The 14,947-nt window shown below is 54.4% G+C and overlaps 1 protein-coding gene across 7 annotated transcripts; it reads right to left on the reverse strand.

Annotated features, from left to right (window-relative positions):
- Positions 1-2,171: 2,171 nt before the first annotated feature.
- On the reverse strand, positions 2,172-13,967 carry HYOU1 (hypoxia up-regulated 1). 7 transcript variants are annotated; one of them, XM_047752492.1, is made up of 26 exons: positions 13,863-13,967; positions 12,806-12,903; positions 12,507-12,600; positions 12,247-12,325; positions 11,940-12,094; positions 11,742-11,818; positions 11,258-11,439; positions 10,902-11,017; positions 9,394-9,586; positions 9,046-9,180; positions 8,718-8,800; positions 8,494-8,626; positions 8,150-8,337; positions 7,776-7,914; positions 7,018-7,078; positions 6,798-6,877; positions 6,209-6,394; positions 5,893-6,062; positions 5,726-5,813; positions 5,475-5,597; positions 5,169-5,302; positions 4,972-5,056; positions 4,148-4,388; positions 4,006-4,053; positions 3,733-3,789; positions 2,172-3,629 (listed from the first exon to the last, which is right to left on the reverse strand). In XM_047752492.1, the coding sequence occupies exons 2-26, from the start codon at positions 12,894-12,896 to the stop codon at positions 3,568-3,570; spliced, it is 3,000 nt and encodes a 999-aa protein (XP_047608448.1). In that variant the 5' UTR covers positions 12,897-12,903; positions 13,863-13,967; the 3' UTR covers positions 2,172-3,567. The 7 variants fall into 7 exon arrangements, with proteins under 7 accessions (XP_047608448.1, XP_047608449.1, XP_047608447.1 ...); XM_047752493.1 differs by having other exon boundaries at positions 3,733-3,783; positions 5,893-6,065; XM_047752491.1 differs by having other exon boundaries at positions 3,733-3,786; positions 5,893-6,065.
- Positions 13,968-14,947: the final 980 nt, after the last annotated feature.

Below are 14,947 nucleotides of genomic sequence, written 5' to 3' on the forward strand. Positions count from 1 at the left end.
GTAGCTACCAGCCTATGCCAGAGCCACAGCAACTCGGGATCCGAGCTGCGTCTGCGACCTACACCACAGCTCACGGCAACGCCGGATCGTTAACCCACTGAGCAAGGGCAGGGACTGAACCCATGGTTCCTAGTCGGATTCGTTAACCACTGCGCCACGATGGGAACTCCAGGCCCATTTTTTAATTTGGATTGTCTTTTGGTAATTTTATCACAGTTGATTTTTGGTGCTGTGTCAATCTCTGCTGTACAGCACAACCACCCAGTCATACCAATGTATACATTCTTTTCCTCATACTGTCCTCCATCATGTTCTATCACAAGAGATAGGATATAATTCCCTGTGCTGTACAGAAGGACCTCACTGCTTATCCATTCTAAATGTAATGGATCTACCAACCCCAACCTCCTCATCCATCCCATTTCCTCCCACCTAACCCCTTGGCAACCACAAGTCTGTTCTCTATGTCCGTGAGTCTGTTTCTGTTTGTAGATAGCTTCATTTGTGCCATATTTTAGATTCCATCTGTAAGTGATATAATTGTCTTTTATCTTTCTGACTTCACTTAGTATGAGAATCTATATGCATCCACTTTTTTGTTAAGTGGTAGGTGTTCTTTATATATTCTGCATACTAAACCTTTCATCAGATATAGGATTTGCAAATATTTTCTCCCATTCTGTGGGCTGCCTTTTCACTCTCTTGCTAATGTACTTTGAGGCATAAAAGTTTTTTGCTTTTTTTGATATATTTTTTTGCTTTTGCCACACTTGTGGCATATGGAAGTTCTCAGGCCAAAGACTGAATCCAAGCCGCAGCTGTGATCTATGCTGCAGCTGTGGCAATGCTGGATCCTTTAACTCACTGCATCAGGCTGGGGATGGATCCTATGTCTCCAAAGGAACCCAAGCCATTGCAGCAGGATTCCTAACTTACTGACCCACACCAGGAACTCAAGGTTTTTTGTTCTTTACTTTTTAGGGCCGTACTTGCAATATATGGAATTTCTCAGATTAGGGGTCAAATCAGAGCTACAGCTGCCAGCCTACACCACAGCCACAGCAACGCAGGATCCGAGCCATATCTATGACCTTCACCACAGCTCTTGGCCGGGTCCTCAACGCACTTGAGGGAGGCCAGGGGTACAACTCGTATCCTCATGCATACTAGTTGGTTTCGTTACTGCTGAGCCATGACGGGAACTCCTGCTTTTATCTTTTTAGGGCCAAATCTGCAGCATATGGATATTGATGTTGGGTTGGCTGGGCGTGTATGGAGCCAGAGGGTATATGGGAACTCTCTGTACTTTCTGCTCAATTTTGCTGTGAACATAAAATTGGCCTTGAAACATTGGGGAAAAAAAATAAGACTTTCAGGTTCAAAACTTGTCGGACCTGTACAGCCTTTAGCGAAAGGTCATATTAATTAAACTGCTCTGATATGTAAATGATGAATGACTAGTGATTTTCCTTTGATAAAACATGGCTCCATCACAACTGAACCACCCAAATTGTGCTACGCGTGAGAATGCACTAACATTCTTGTGTCAGAATGTCAACCAAAGGGCTGATTGGTCAGAATTAAGTTCCAACTCAGCTGAGTCACCTAATATCTGATTCCTTGCACCAATTACTGAACCTCTATCAAGTGTTGATTTATTATTTGTAAAGTGAGGTTGTTACCTTAAACATGGATGTAACCTACAAATACCTGGAGTCCAAATAATGTCAAGGGAAAAATTAAAACCACAATTTGGTTTTCATGAAGAAAAATTACACACATGAACTAAGTCCAAGATGTTAATGGTACTACAGGTAATTTTATTTTTCAAATTTTCCCTATTAAAATGCAGCGTTTATATTCAAGAGATACATTTTAAAAAATGACGGCACAGGAGTTCCCACCATGGTGCAGTGGAAAAGAATCCAACTAGTAACCATGAGGATGAGGGCTCGATCCCCGGCCTCGCTCAGCAGGTCAGGGATCCAGCGTTGCTGTGAGCTGTGTAGATCGAAGACACAGCTTGGATCTGGTGTTGCCGTTACTGTCGGTGTAGGCCGGCAGCTGTAGCTCCAATTTGACCCCTAGCCTGGGAACTTCCATATGCCATAGGTGAGGCCTTAAAAAGCAAAAAAAAAAAAAAAAAAAAAAAAAATCACAGCACAAAAAACTGTAGAAAAGAATATTTTATTGAAACAGTTTCTCAATTAACAATGGAACAAAGTACAATTTGACTCAAACCTGTCCAACCAGCCTTAACTGCAAGTGAAACAACTCAAAACATACAGGACGGGGTAGGACCCTTAGGTCTCATTTCTGCCAATGTGGCAAAAAAAAGGAAAAAAAGGACAAGACAAAACCAGGCTCCCTCTTGCCCTGGGAGCTGGGGTGGCAGCCCTGACTCCTGCTACAGATGGGATCCAGGAGAGGAAGCTGCCCAATATCTGCGTGGCAGGTAAAGGGCCCCCATCCCCGCAGGGCAGCACACAAAAGGCCAGCGTGTACCCTCTTCATTCCGCCGCAAGGTCTGCCTCTAAGAGAGCGAGGTGGCTTTGTTACATTCACGCCATGGTGTCTCCTGCCCCCCAGGGCCTCAGGATAGGGGCTCACAGTAGAAAGCACATTTTGGTCAGCCCAGGGGGCCAAGGGTGAGGGAAAGGCTGTCTAGGGGTGCCACACAGTCGGGGAGAAAAGGGGCAGGAAATCAAAGGGACACGGAGTACCAGGCTCCTGGGAAGATGCAGATTTTGAGCGCCTGCCGGACGCTGGCATCCTGTGCCAGCCACTCCACATGGCTTTCCTAGGCCCAAGAGTCCACAGGTGGGGGAGCCACAGGGTTTTCACACATCTCACTTCCTGGAGAGGCAGCTGGATTTCCTTCTTCACTTTCTCCCTGCCAACTCTGGCCGCTGGGGGTGGTACGTGTGGGTGGGAGTCCATCTAGATAAGACTTCAGTCCAGATGAAGGGCTCTGAGCAAGAGGCAGAGGACTGCCCAACGTGCAGAAAGCCAAGGAGACTAACTAGGGAGAGGAGGCATGGGGATGGGGGTCTTTAGGGAAAGATCTCAGACGAGGCAAGAGCACAAGCACTCAGAAACAAACCTGGTGACCAAGGCTCTGCAGACACTGGCCCGTGTGGCATCAGTCTCGAGGTGGGAGAGGGAGGGAGGAAGGAAGAGGACCAGAGAAGACCAGAGACCCTCTAATACCCCAGGACACCCTTTCCTCTACCAGGCCTAGCAGCCACAAATGGCCATTCTCTCGCCTACCCACAGGCAAAGAATTAAGACATACTAGTGATTTTTCCCAAATGAGGGCCTGGATGGGCAGGGAACCAGGGGGTGGGATTGGGAACAGAACAATTTCAGTTTTAACCACAGAACTACTCTGGAAGGAACTGGTGAGCTGGTCTTCCCGTCCCCTTCTCCACATCTCCGATCACAGGTGAGAAGAGGAACTCAGGCCTCTGAGGGCAGGACCGACCCCTCCCCCAGCCCTTGGTGTTTAATAAATAGAGGTGGTGGCAGGAGAAGGGGGCGGACGAGGGGGGAACTGGGAGGCGGGGGTTATAGTTCATCGTTCTTCAAAGTTCGCTTCTGTTCTGTCGGCTGCTCCTTCTGTTCCGATTCTGCGGGAGTCGGGGGAGAGCAGAGAACGGATAGCAGGTGAAACTGGAGGTACTGGCCCCAGACCCTGTCAGGTTCCTGCCACACCCCCCACTCCGCCCTCACCTGCTCCGGGACCTCCTAACTCCAGAGGTTCAGAGCCTGCCGGTTCAGAACCTGCTTCTGGGAAGGAACGGGTTAGCATCTGCAGAGCGAGCAAGGGGCTAACGGAGGGGCTGGCAAACTTTCTCTAAAGAGCCAGATGGTAAATATTTTAGGATTTGTGAGCCCGAAAGCCCAATCAGAGCTTGAGGGCCGTCGGAGAGAGGCTGTGCCTGCCAGTTTGCCGACCCCTCGGCTAAGTGATACCCACATTCCCAATCAGTTTCCCCAACTCACGTGTCTCTTTCTCAGGCTCGGAAATGGGTTTTGCATCTTCAGTCTGGCCTGGAGGGAGGGCAGGAGGAAAATGTAGTTCTGGAAGGGAAAAGAAGGCTTCTTCCTGCCCCACAGCACCTGGATCCAAGCGCCCCGCCTTCACCTGGTGGAGGGATGACCTTGTCCCCCTGGTCACTGGCACTGGCGTTGAGGGGAGGCTCTGCCCGGGTGCCATTCTTGTCCTTGGGTCGGGGGCGGGGCTTGGCAAACTTGGCCTTATTGAGCAGATACTGCACCTCGCGGTCCAGAGCCATCATCTTGGCCTCGATGTCTTTGGAGAGCAACACGGGCTTCTCTGTGGCGGGGAGCTTGGCCTGTTCGGCCATGGTTGCATTCTTCCAGGCCTGTGGGCGAGGCCAGGCCAGGCTCAGAGCCAGCCACAGAGACAGCAGACGCCTCTGTCCCAAATGAAATACACCCTCAACCAACCTCAGGCTCTTCCCTCAGACCTCAAATCACTCTGCCACCCGTGGCCATCAGTCCCACAGGGGTAGACCGGCTCCTCAGAATGGCATTCAAGGCTCTCCACAGGGAGTCCCTGACCACGTTTCTGGCTTATGTCCTGTTACTTCAGACTAACTTACACCTGAAACTCTTGATTATTTTCTTCTTGCCTCTCCACTTCTGAATTCTGGTTCAAAAGACGTTCCCACATTCGAAAGTTTCTGCTTCTTGTGACAAGTCATTCTCACCTCCCCAACCCCCGACCCACTTTGTGCGTCCCGCTCAAGTCCCCCAAAGCAGCTTCAATCTCATGGGGACGGGCCCTGTGGCTCTTGTCAATAACTCATGGCTGTGATCCTAGTTTGGGACTAACCAGATGTGGTCTCAAACGCAACTCTCTGGCCTCCCCCTCCATTTCTCGGCATCTCCCACACTGCCTAGGACGGCCTACCGCGCCGGGTTATGTACTGACGCAGGGATTACCCAGGTCTCATTGATGACTTTCTCTAACGTTGTCATCTCCACCTCAGTGAAGATCTGGTCCATCTCTGGAATAAGCCGGGCCCCCCTGTAGCCAAAGAGGAGACAATCAGCCAGGAGGGACAGGGGCCTGGGAGTGGAGAATGAGTCGGTGGGGTTGGCAGGACTGAATGAGCAAGAAAGAGAAAGGGGCCGCTCACTTGAGGAACATGCTGGAATGGTTGAGGAGACTGTCGAGGGCAGACAGCCGTTCAGGCCACTTCTTGCGCTCTTCCACCCGAAAGAACAACCCTTGGCACAGCTTCCTCAGCTCAGCTAGTTTCTCCTTCAACATCTGGCGGAGGTGGGTGGGGGTGGGCAGGGGGTTGAGGGGATGACAGAGCAGTGCTGGAGCCAGTCCTGCACCCCTCTCTATGCCTCACATCGCAGCCCTCCTCCCTCTCTGACCCCGGGAGAGGGAGGGAAGGGCGCCATTTCTGCCCGCCATGTCCAGGGAGGCCCCTCACCGCTGTGGTGGCCCCAAAGCCCTCATCCTCCAGCCAGCTGGACGTGGCGCTGAGTTTCCCAGAGATGTCCTCACGCTGCTCCTCAGTGGACACTTCCTGGTACTCGGGCTGGTACAGCTTGTCCTGGGGAGGTGAACACAAGCACAAGCATGCAGCGGGCCCAGGAGGCAAGGCTCACAGAGCAGGAGCCCACTCCCCAGCCCCAGCCCCAGCCCCAGGCCCTGGGGCAGGTGTGCCCCCAGCTGACTGACCTGGGTCTCGAAGATGAATGCTTCTAAGCTGTTGGCCGCTTTCTCCCGTTCCTGCTTCTCTAGGTCCCGGAGTGTCAGGTCCTGGAGTCTGTGGACAAGGGGCAGTGGGCATGAGGGGCCCACTCCACACCCTGCCCACCCTCCACACACTCGCAGCCTTCACTCACTTCTGGGCTGAGCGGGCCAGCTCGTCCTCGGGCAAGTCGGGCAGGTCCAGGACGACCAGCTCCACCCCGATCTCCTCCACCATTCTCTGCTTCCGGGCTGGCTTCTGCTTCTTTTCTTCCTCTGGGGCTGGAGGGACACTCTCAGACCCGGCCTCCCCCTTGTCACTTGGCTTCTAGGGGGGAAGAGACGAGGATGTGAGGGAAAGCACGGACCCTCCAACCCTCCACAGGCAGGGCTCTGGGGACAGGAAGCAAGGCAGGCCCTTGTCCCCTCAGCCTCTGGATCTGGGCTGGCCTTACTCTGCCTATAGCTCACCTGGGCCTCAGGCTTTTCCCCATTGTCTTTCTCTGCGGTCTTTTCTCCCTCAGGGGCTGCAGACCCCTTAGGCTCAGGGGGTGGGGTCGGGGAGGCATCCTCTGTCGGGCTGTCTGCTTCCTCCTTGAGCTCTGCCTGCTCTCCAGGCTCATCCTTGCTTCCCTCAGCAGGGCCTTCCTCCTCCTCCTGGGAAACAATCACAGACATACCTGCCGATAACAGTCACTCACGGGGCCTGTGGATCAGGACTGGCTCAGCAGTGCCAGGTTCCCCTGGCTCGGCTCTGAGAGGCTCACTGCCCGGGAGACAGCCTGGGAGAGACGGTGACTGTATGGAAAGGGACGGCAGGCTGGCCTGCAGCAGTGCAGTTAAGAAAGGAAAAACGTTTGGACATGAAGGTGAGACTTGGAGCTTGAGCACAGGGACAGCTCAGAGTCCAGAGGAGGGCGGGGAGAGTTAACTGGGCTGCGGCTGAGAAGAGGGGGAGGTCTAGCACCTTCCAGGAAGCTGGGATCCCCACCCCACCCCCTGCAGCTGCTGGCCCTGCACACCAGCCTCCATGCTCCCCTGGCTCCATGCTGCACCTTACCTGGACACTGTCAGTACCGTTCTCTTTAGCGTCTGGTGTGGCGCCACCTCCAAACAGACTAGAGATGGTGTTGCCAAGTTCTAGAAAGAAGAAAACCCAAACACTCAGAGGGGATGATGGCCGTGACTCCACCCCCAAGCCTAAGGGCAACCGCCTCCCTGAAATGCACACAAGGACACTCTCTCACACACACATGCACAAGTGTGCACACTCATCTTACTGGTCAGAGTAGATTCCTCTTCTGGGCTGTCCTCCACCAGAGTCTCAAATACAGACTCCACCTAAAAACAGGGATCCAAGGTGAAGAAACATACATGCTAACCAAGCTTTCTCCACAGACATCCTGCCTCCTTCTGTGGGTACTTGGGTGGAGTCACCTCAACCTTTGTTGATTGTTGGCCCCTGGAGGAAGGAACTGTAGCTCCTCCTCCATCCCCCTCATACTTTTTCACCCAACAGAAGAATAGGCTCTTACTGCCCAGAGAATGATCTAAAAGATATTAACCCCCAAAGCAGTTCTTTAAAAATAGGGTCCTCATCCATTCCATAGAGCCTGAAACCTACAACATTCATGAGCGTGTACAGGCTCTGAAAAGGCCCTCACCCGTTAGCTTTCTTTAGCTCAAGATTTTTTTTCTTTGCTTTTTAAGGCCACAGCTGCGGCATATGGAAGTTCCCAGGCTAGGCGTCGAATCGGAGCTGAAGCCAAGGCCTAGGCAACAGCCACACAGGATCTGAGCCACGTCTGCAACCTACACCATAGCTTACGGCAATGCTGGATCCTTAACCCACTGAGAGAGGCCAGGGATCAAACCTGTGTCCTCATGGATACCAGTTGGGTTTGTTACCACTGAACCACAATGGGAACTCCCTCTTTAGCCCAAGATTTAACCAACTCCAAAACCCATTTTGTTTACCATGTTCTAATACCAGGAGGAACCACTGTGGAAAAGGCTGGTGGGTCCCTTCTGCTCTCACCCTGTCTAAGCTGAGCACGCCGCTCTCATCCAGGTTGAAGTGAGCCTTGATGCCCTTGGACTCGTAGTCGGGATACTTCCTGAAGCTCTCACCCACACCTTTGAGCTTCACCGTGGTCAGATTCTGGGAGCCAAATACCCTGGGTGGGGAGGAGAGAGCTGTTCAGGGAAGCCCCCCAGCACACCTCAGCTCCAGTCTACACGGCCTTCTGGCATGAGATGCTGGGGCCCTCCCCGAGGATACCCGAGAGGCAGAAGCACCTTCTGGAGGGGAAACTCAGCCTGATCCCCAACCCCACGGCCCACTTCCCCTAGGTCATCCTCAGACCCCAAATCTTCCCTCCCCGGAGCCCCCACCCTGCCCCACCCCCTCACCGAAGATCCTCAGGCCCCAGGAAGCCCAGGTCACCATAGTTGATGTGGAAGTTGAAGTCGTGGCTGTAGCGGTTAAAGGTGATGACTTTGCGTTGAGGGTAGGGCCCCATCCGGGAGAAGAGGATGCGCTTATTGTGCTTCAGGCTGTGAACCCCAGGCTCCTCCTCTACCTCCCTGGTGAACTCCACCTACACAGCAGGCAGGGGGAGGCACGTGGAGGAGCAGGGCAGGTTCTGGGGGGTGGGGGTGGGGAACAGGCAGAAAGGGACAGGCTAGAGCAGACAGAGAGATGGGCCTGGGAGAGGCAAAGGGAGCCCGTCGCCCCATCACACAGACTTACTCACCAGGATGGGGTAGATCACGGCGTCTCGGACGACAAACGGCTTCACCTTGAAGGCTTTGCTGAGCGCGGCCGCCTGGTACACGGCCCCCATGGCAGCGGCTTCGTCAGCATTGATGTTCTTCCCAAGTTCCTCCCTGTCAACGTCCCAAGGATCAGCGTGTCCGTGCAGCTCCCAGCCTGGCCTCCCTCCCCTCAGCCCTCCAGCTGCCCGGCCCCCACACGCACTTGCCCACAGCCTTCAGCAGCACCTCCTGGACTTTAGGGACCCGAGTGGCCCCACCCACCAGGATCACCTGCTCAATCTCATCCTGCAGGAGAAGAAAAAATGGGAGATGGGTCAGCACAGAGTGAACTGGCACTCCTACTCCAAAGCTCATGGCAACACCAGATCCTTCACCCACTGAGCGAAGCCAGGGATCGAACCTCTATCCTTGCGGATACTAGTTGGGTTCTTAACCTGCTAAGCCACAACAGAAACTTCCCCTCCTTTCTATCCCACCTGTTGCCCCCCCTCCCCCCGCCCCCTGCAAAGCCCATCTTGATGACTCCTCACCAGTTTCATCTCCGCACTCTGGAGGGCCTGCTGCACCGGCCCCGGCACCCGCTCAAATAAGTCTGCACACAAGTCCTCAAACTCCGCTCGAGTCACCTTCGCCTTGAAATCCACATCATCCATCAGACCCTCAATCTGGGGGAGGACAAAGAGGGTTAGAGTTCTTGCCTGGGTCCTGCTCTCTGGGTGGTCAGGTCACACACCAAGGAATAGGATGTCGGGAGAATGGCAGGAAGCATGGGAAGAAGGGACGGGCCAAACTGGACACAAGGAGTCTAGCTCAGGGTGGTGGGGTCCTCTACCCTCCGGGTGGGGAATGTTTGCCCTCACGCAGCCAAATGTGGGCACCTGTGCCATGTGGTCTGCGTTGGCGCTCAGGACAGTCTTGAGTCGATTGGCCTCACGCAGCAGCTTGGCCATGGCACGGGGATTCTCCCGCACATCCTTCGCTCTCTGGCCCTTGCGCTGCTCGTTGAAAAGTCTGGCCAGGTGCTCACGCAGCCGGAGCTCCATCTCCAGGCCCCCCAGGGTGCGGTCAAACCTGTGCAGGAAAAGGAACAGGAAAAGTGTTAAGGAGGAGTTGCCATAGTGGCGCAGTGGGTTAAGAATCTGACTTGCAGGGGCTTGGGTTGCTGTGGAGGCAAGGTTCCATCACCAGTTGACACAGTGGGGTCAAAGAATCCAGGTTGCTGCAGCTGTGGCACAGGTCAGAGCTGCAGCTCAGGTTCAGTTCCTGCCCGGGGAACGTCCATATGCTGCAGGTGAAGCCATTCAAAAAAGAGAGAGAAGGGGGAGGAGAGGGGAACACAGGAGGCCCTCATCTGCATCGGAACCTGGCTGACACCTCACAGAGACAATTCATCTTCCCGTTCATTCAACTCGATCTATTAAGCATCTAATTGTATCTCTCTCAAGATGAAATTGTGAGGGAAAAAGAAGAACAGGGTCTCTGCTGTTCAGAGGTTTATAATTTAGCAATTAAATCATATAAATGTGAAAGTTCAGCCACGCTATGACTATAAAGAGCCTGATGATGCCATTAGGACATGTATGCAAGAAATGTCAGCCCTTTAGAGATGTGAGGTAAAGTTCTGTGAAAAATCGACGCTTGAGCTGCAACCCGAAGGATAAGCTGAGGTTAGCTAAGTGAAGAGGACAGGAGGAGAAGTACGCCTAAGAACTGAGATGGGAGAAAGTGCGGTGTGTGCATTCCATGAAGGACAAGGATGGCTGGACCTCAAAGAGCAAGAGGCTCAGGGTCGAGACAAGCAAGAGGAGTCAGGGTACACACAGGTGCTGCCTTGCAGGCCTCTGGGACGTCCCTGGTGGCTCAGCAGGTTAAGGATCCAGGGCTGTCACTGCTGTGGCTCCAGTTCAATCCCTGGCCCCAGAGCTTCTGCATGCCTTAAGTGCGGCCAAAATAAAACACCCTCTGGCTAAAATGCAGAGAAAGGACCGGAGAGAGACCACACAGGTGGAGAGATCTGCAGTTCTGCAGGTGAGAGACGATGGCAGCGTGGACTGCATGGAAGTGGTAAAGGCGGACAGGATGGAATAGGTTGGCAAAATAAGATGTCGGTGCTAAGCAAACTGGAAAGGTGGAGAACAAGAAAATGCATCTGACACTCTACACATGGCCTGGAGCTTGACAAGTCCCCTGCTTTCAATCTTTCTAAACTGATTTCGCCCAATCTCCACCTACCCCCTGCTCTTTGGGAGAGGAACCCCACAATGCCTGCTACTTTAAACAGGAGAGCATTCCTGCAGGAGGCAGGAAAGTGAGGCTGCCCCTCCAAGGAGAAAGCCCTGACCCAAGGGTATATCAGCAGGCAGGCCTCCTCTGGGCACCTACTTACCCCACTCCCCGGATCTGCAGCTGTGGCTGCACCCCCGAGTCCTTCGTCTTCACTGTCTGGTAGGTCACGATGGTGCACACGGTGCTGCCCGCGCCCATATCGTAGAACATGATGTTCTGCAGAGACATTAAGGTCACTGTCACAGGAACCTTATCCAACTCCAGGATGCCTGCCTGCCTGCCAGCCAGCCTTCAAGGGGCTGCACTGGCTCTCAAATGAAAGCCAAACAGCTCCAAAGGGGGCTGAGAGAGGGCCACTGCCCCATTTTGTCAAGGACCAGCCACGCAATTCAGCTGAGTGGCCTCTATCCTCAGACTCAGCCATCCTGCAAGTCTGGTCAGAACTTCCCGGCTCACCTGGGCTGTGGTGTTGATATCTTTCCTGCGGAAGACACCGTAGCTGAGGGCGGTGGCGGTGTTGTCATTGATGAGCTGCAGCACCTTGAGGCCAGCCATGCGCGCAGCCTGCAGCACAGCTCGGCGCTCTGCCTGATTGAAGAAGGCTGGCACGGTGATCACTGCATCCTTGATGGACTGCTCTACAGGGGCCAACAGAACAGGGGTCCCACGAGCTCATACCTTAGACAAGGGTTTCCCAGTCTCAGCACAACTGATGTTTAGGGCCAGATAATTCTTTATTTTGAAGGGCGGTCCTGGGCAGTCTAGGATGTTTGGCAGTGGCCCTGGCTTCTTCTCACTAGATGCTAGTGGCAGTAGCTCCCCGGTTGTGACAACCAAAAAGCATCATCAGATATTGCCAAATGCTCCCCGGGAAGCAAAACTGCCTCCATTTGAGACTCTAGGGACCCCGGCTGCCACTGGCCCCACTCTGGCCACTCACCTGCAAAGTCTTCAGCCAGAGAACGCGAGTAATTGAGAAGCATGCTGAGGACCTCCTCAGGTGAGAACTGCAGCTGCCTGGAGGAGGGGGTGGTCAGCAGCAAGGAAAGCCAGGCGTCAAGGCAAGGACAACAGGGGCACACGCCAATGGGGATCCCATCAGACCCACAGAGCCCACCTTCCCCAGCAGGACACTCACGGGCTGATTTGGAAGTACACAGTCTGCCTCTGTGGGTCGAAGCCTAGCTCGTGCTCTGGGAAACGGGCTCTGTAAAGAGCCACATGGGGGTTATTCTCCTGCTTCCCCAGGAGATGCTGGAAGTAACGCAGTGTAGCCTTTGGATTCTTGATGGCCTAAAAGGTAAAGGAGAAGCAAAGCATTAGGCTCCCAAGCCCGCCATCACTAATCTCATACCCCAGAGACCAATCAGGGAACAGGCTCCGGGGTCAGTCATCCCCTCTCCTCTGCCCCTTGCTTCTGGGAAGGGGGTGGGCTGCTAGCTCACCATGCTTGCTGCACTGTCTCCAAAGAATCTTTCATTCTCTTTCAGGGTCACAGTCACTGGGGTTTTCCTCCGGGATTCCCTGAGGAAAAGAGACACTGAGATCAGATGCCCAACGGCAAGGTGTGTTCTCAAGAGCCTCCATACCCCACATACAATCAATCATGCAGATACCAAGGCCTGTTGAGGGCACCAGAAAGAATACACGGCAGCTTGGGGCCCAGACTCCCTCTTTCCCCACCCAACACTGGGGCTGCCCTCACTTGTTCAAGACAATCTCCATAGGCACTCCAGGTTTGACAATGGCCACCTTCATGGACTCGCTGCCCAGGTCCACGGACATCACTGCCAGTGTGTCTGAAGGGGAAACAGATTTGTCAATTAGCCCCCTTTCCCCACCTTCCTGAGGGCCTGCTCATTAAAGCACCTTCCATGGAGAAGGTAGAACAGAGAAAGACAAAGGTGTGGGTCCAGCAGCTCAAGAGTGCAGAGGCTTCCCACCACACATCACTCATCCTTCACTCATTTATGTCTCTTTGGATGCCTCTGTTGGGGTACACACCACTCAGCGCCAGCAGGTCTGCCAAGAGCACAGCCATCAAGGCCCAACAGGCTAGCCTCCTCGGCCTCTGCCTCCTGACCATGGCTGCCATTGCGTCCCTGGGGGAGGAGAAAAACAACACCTGTAACTAACTGGATGCCCTGAATAAGGAGGCAGAACCTCATCCAGAACAGAGAAGCTTTAAAATTCCTACCTCCTCCATCCTCACCCAGGGCAGGGCAGCCTACATCCCTTCCCCTCCCTCCTAAGGAGAAACAAGCACTCTCATCGTCCTCAGAAGTACCCACACAAAGGCCCAGGTGAAATGACATGAGTCCTGAGCTAAAGCCACTACATCCCTAAACAGGGAAGGTAACAGAGCAGGAGGAAGAAAACCAGGGCCTTCCGCCCACGGCAACCAGCGCATTCTAGCACTGTCCCTGATGTCAGACACCTGCGGGGCGGCCAGAGATCCCGGCCCAGGGCTCAACTACCTTCCCACACCTGGGGGCCCTCCGCTGGCGGGGCAAGCCAGGTCGGGCCTGGACAGGAACTGAGAGATGGTGACGTTGGGGGAGGAGGAGATGGAAGAAGGGCCTGTCTCATCAGCATCCCTTCGGGTTGTCCGGCCCGTCCCCCTTCTTCTGGGTCCCCCGGGCCCAGCTGCCTACACAGACGCTGAGTCTGGAACGGTAAGGGTCCGGGCCGGGCGGGTACCGAGTCCCCCGAGTTCACCTGCCGAAGGCGGTGGCTCTCACTCCCGGAAACCGTCCCTGGCCCACCCCTAAGGTGTGTGGGCGGCCCGAGGACCGAGCTGCGGGGCCAAGCTCACCCGCGTCCGCGCGGCCCTCACTCCCGCTACCGACCCGCCCCCGGAGCTAGCACGTTACCTCCCCTAGAAGGGGTGGTCGGTCCCCATCGCCATCCCCACCCCCTCTACCTTCTGCCTCCGCTCCTATGGCCCCAGCTCTGGGACAGACGCACTGGCGGATGGACCCACGAGGCTGGCAGAGCACCCCTCAAGCCCGCGCCCTTCACAACTCCCCTCGGTTTGCAAACTGTTACATTAGCCACCCACCTCTCGGCAGCGTCTCGCGCACGAGCCGGCCCGGGACGCGGCGTGTGCTCATTGGAGCCTCCGCCGCCCGGCCCTGCGCAGCACGCCCTGTCCTTCCCCCAGCCGCCCCGGCGCGCGCTCCCATTGGGCCACGTCCTAGGCCCGCCCCCTCCTCCGTCTCCAGCCCCTGCCCGGGAGGGAGCGAAGGGGCCAGTCAACCAGTTGGAAGAAAACCGCCGACGCCGGCCTCCGATTGGCCCACGTCATACGGCTCAGCGTCGGTCCTGGTGCGATCGCGGGACCTTTCCGGCTGCAGCGCTGGACGTCTGACTGCCCGGGTCGCGGGTAACCGGTACCTGGAGCAAGTGGGCGCAAAGATGGGCCCGCACTTGGCCCTCTCTTCCGGTCGGTTACCTGGGAACCCCGGCGGAGGAGCAGGAGTGACCCGCATCCCCTCCGCAGCCATGCGGCAGAGGCGCTCTCTAGCTGGTCGGTATTGAAGTGCCCTAGGCTTTAGCTGGAAATCAGAGAACCGCTGCGCTTCGGGCGTAGACCACCCCAACCTCCCTTCGTTTATTTTTTTAAAATGTGGTTTTTATTTTTCCATCATAGTTGATTTTCTTTTCGTTTCTTTGAGGAAAGTAAAACCACCAAAACAGATGCTCGCTGATGGGTCGGAGATAACGCTTGTCTTAGTGGCCCAATTTGGCCTAAACTCTTTTCTAATTTGTATGAGAAAGAATATTCCAAACTGCAAAACGCTATACACAAAATAATTTTACTTGTAATTGGTTAAGCCTAGATACACCACCTCCTGTTTTTCTTCAATTAAACTTGTGCACGTCCCTTTTTTTCTCCTCCGAATCAAAGCACCTTGGCAATTATCAACGCTCCTCACTCCTCTCTGTCCTTTACCGACCCATAGAAATGTGCTTGGTCCTTGAAGAGCGCACTTTATTTTCTTTTCCCAGTTTTATTGAGATGAGCATACTTTTCTTAAATGTGAATATCATTTGCTTCTCTCCTCTCACAAAATTGATGTCTGGCCTCCTTTCATAAAAGGTTCTCATGAAGGCCCTGGCAGTGACAGCTAGGGTTAGGTTAAG

The sequence above is a fragment of the Phacochoerus africanus genome, chromosome 11 (genome assembly GCF_016906955.1).
Source record: "Phacochoerus africanus isolate WHEZ1 chromosome 11, ROS_Pafr_v1, whole genome shotgun sequence".
Lineage (NCBI taxonomy): Eukaryota > Metazoa > Chordata > Mammalia > Artiodactyla > Suidae > Phacochoerus > Phacochoerus africanus.